This window comes from Linderina pennispora (genome assembly GCF_002104995.1).
Source record: "Linderina pennispora strain ATCC 12442 chromosome Unknown DL89scaffold_87, whole genome shotgun sequence".
NCBI lineage: Eukaryota > Fungi > Kickxellomycota > Kickxellomycetes > Kickxellales > Kickxellaceae > Linderina > Linderina pennispora.
This window is the reverse complement of record NW_024468335.1, coordinates 32,472-35,284: the sequence shown is the minus strand read 5'-3', so window position 1 is coordinate 35,284 and position 2,813 is coordinate 32,472. Positions and strand designations below refer to the sequence as shown.

The 2,813-nt window shown below is 55.6% G+C and overlaps 1 protein-coding gene across 1 annotated transcript; it reads right to left on the bottom strand.

The window, feature by feature from the left end:
* Positions 1–712: 712 nt before the first annotated feature.
* DL89DRAFT_176769 (uncharacterized protein) lies at positions 713–2,079 on the bottom strand. Its single transcript, XM_040883855.1, has one exon. The coding sequence runs from the start codon at positions 1,744–1,746 to the stop codon at positions 937–939; it is 810 nt and encodes a 269-aa protein (XP_040739289.1). The 5' UTR covers positions 1,747–2,079; the 3' UTR covers positions 713–936.
* Between the last annotated feature and the right edge of the window lie 734 nt (positions 2,080–2,813).

Here is a 2,813-nt window from a genome sequence, read left to right as displayed (position 1 = left end):
TAGCAGCCGCTCGGCGTCTGCAGGCGAGGCGACCTCCACGAAGCAGTAATTGGCCGGCCCGCCTGTTAGCCGGTCCCGGATCATCTTCACCGCCACGTGCTCGCCCATGCGCGCCAGATCTGCCGCACACACTCCTCGTCCATCCACGGCTCAATGTCGCCCATCCACAGCTGGCTTGCTGACGCCTGCTGCTGCTGCTGCTGCTGCTGCTGCCCGAGTGTAGTGCTGCTGATGGCCTTGTACTGCGCAGCCGCAGACTGCCCACTCCAGCCTATAGTAGATGGGGCGGCGGCATTGTTTGACAGTGGCGGCGGTGTCACACCAGAGGTGTCAATCCTTGCGGGATCAAACAAGGACAGGCGCCGGAAGTCTTGCCCCGGGCCGAATTTGAATTCACTGGCGCTGGCACCACTACCACCACCACCACCACCGCTGGCACCACCCGCTGCGGTGGCAGTCTGATGCAGATATGGCGTCGAGTATGCCATCAGCTGGAAATAGGTGAACGGGGGGGTGTCTATACTGTCAGTAAGAATATAAAAAGGGATGGGATGGAATATACGCAGCCGCTTGTGAAAAAATCAAGGAAAAAGGATGAGGATACTTGTAACTGGAACGGGGCGAGTGATTTGTGTATGTGTGGCAAGGGATGGGAAGAGAGTGAAAAGAAAGGCGGCGGTTGAGAAAGAGTGAATCGAAGCGACAGAAGGAAAAGAAAGCAAAGAAAAATGCGTGTGCAGATAAAAAGGACGAGCAGGAATGTTTGTTAAACCCTGCTCCCTACAAAAAAGCTTTTCTTGCAGGGCCGGTGTGGAGTTTGAAAATACTTGGAGGATGCACAGTACGTATGGAGAGGGAAAGCAGAAAGTTAGAGCCTGCGTGGTGGGGCGCGGGTTGGAAATCTAACAAATAACGAGGAGGAGGGGAGCGTATGTGCTACGATGATTTGCCCCTCAGCCAAAGAGAGATTGTGCGTTGAAAATGAATACGAGCGATTGCGGGATTACAGCGAGGGGAATACGAGGGCAGAACGAGGGGCCCTGGAGGAGTATTGCGGAGCAAAGGTCTGCGCGCGCTGGGTTTATTCTTTTCGTGTGGATAAACAATAAGTAGTAGGGCGGCAGAGAAGAGGAGAAAGAATGAATACAGGATGCCAGCTTGAACAAGAAGCCAAGAGGAGAAAAGGTGGGCCAGCAAAAGGAGGAAATTTCCGCCTGCACGTTTATTTGAAGCGATTCTATCATCCAATTTTCTGTTGAGGGGTGTGCTCTTGGGGGAGAGCAAGGCTCTGCCATCGGACAAGTAAGCCCCAGGAGTGGCGGCTTGCGCCCGTGTTGTTTCCGTTTCGCCTCGAGTCAAACACGCCGGCGTCCAAAAAGGAACCCCGAGTAAAAGCGCACACGACGGAGTACAAACATTCCTATTGCTGTATTGCTTTTTCTCGCAGTCGACAAGCGGCGAGCCATGCAAGGCGCACTGTTCCCTCCCCTCGTCCAACTCCCACTGTGAGCAGCAGGCCCCAGTCCCTCCGCTCCGTGCTGTTCTGGGCGACCCGATGACGTGCCTAATTAAAAATAGGACTCGGGTTCCTGGGAACAGGGAGTAATCGGCGGCACTGCGTTTATTGTGTATCGTCGTAGTTGCCGCCCGGTTTTCCCTCCTGTCGGAGCTTGAATTGCGGGCCATAAACACGCAAACATCGGTTTTGCTGAACCGGTGGCCCGCCCACCTCGCTTCAATGTACATCTGTCTAAATTAGGAAAAGACTGGTGTGCCTGCTCCGTCCACAACAAATCGTTATTTTTAAACTTCTTGATCCACCCACAGCAGGCACTGACAACAACAACAACATCTGGCCCAGAAGGTAAATAGAGGAAGCCACATGGGACACACTCCCGCAATTTCCCACTTCAGCCTGCTAGTCCTGGCCTAGCTCGCCGCCGCACCAGCTTCAGTGAACTGCTGCCACACGGCGGATATTTTTCTCCCAGATGGCTTTGGACTGGCAGCGTCACGTTTAATGAGCCAGGCATGCTGTCATGTGAGGGCAGCACCCAGCCCATTCAGGGACGCCAGCCCTCTGCACGAGCCGGATACCTTGTGCATGCGGCTCGGCGGCTCGGCGGCTCGCCTTTTGCTTCGGCTCCGCTGCCAAGCATGGGTGCAGGCTTTTGTCAGCGATGGCAAAAAAATAAGCCGTGCTGTGACTATTCGCCGCTGCCAGCTCCGGATTTTTCTCCTCTTATCGTCTGACAAGCTGTTCTTTTCCATTCCATTTCCTATTGCCCACCCAACTTCCGTTTTTTTTTTTTCTTCTTGCTCGTAGGCACTCACCATTAACACCAAGCAATGTTGACAAATGCACTGAGGACACTTGCGCCCCGGGTCCGCACCGCCGGCCTGCGCACATCGAGACTGCTGTCGACCACGGCGCGCACTCGCTATGCAGCCGAGCCGGTGCCCAACCACAACAGGCCCACTGAAGCGCTGGACTCAAACACGATGCCGATCTACCTGGACGCACAGGCAACGACGCCGCTGGACCCGCGCGTGCTGGATGCCATGATGCCGTACATGACCGAGGAGTACGGCAACCCGCACTCGCGCACGCACAAGTACGGATGGGAGACCGAGCACGCGGTGGACACAGCGCGCGAGCAGGTGGCTAATCTGATCGGAGCCCACCCCAAAGAAATCATCTTCACGTCGGGAGCCACGGAGGCGAACAACACGGCGATCAAGGGCGTGGCGCGGTTCTACAAGGGCAAGAAGAACCACGTCATTACCAGCCAGACCGAGCACAAGTGCGTGCT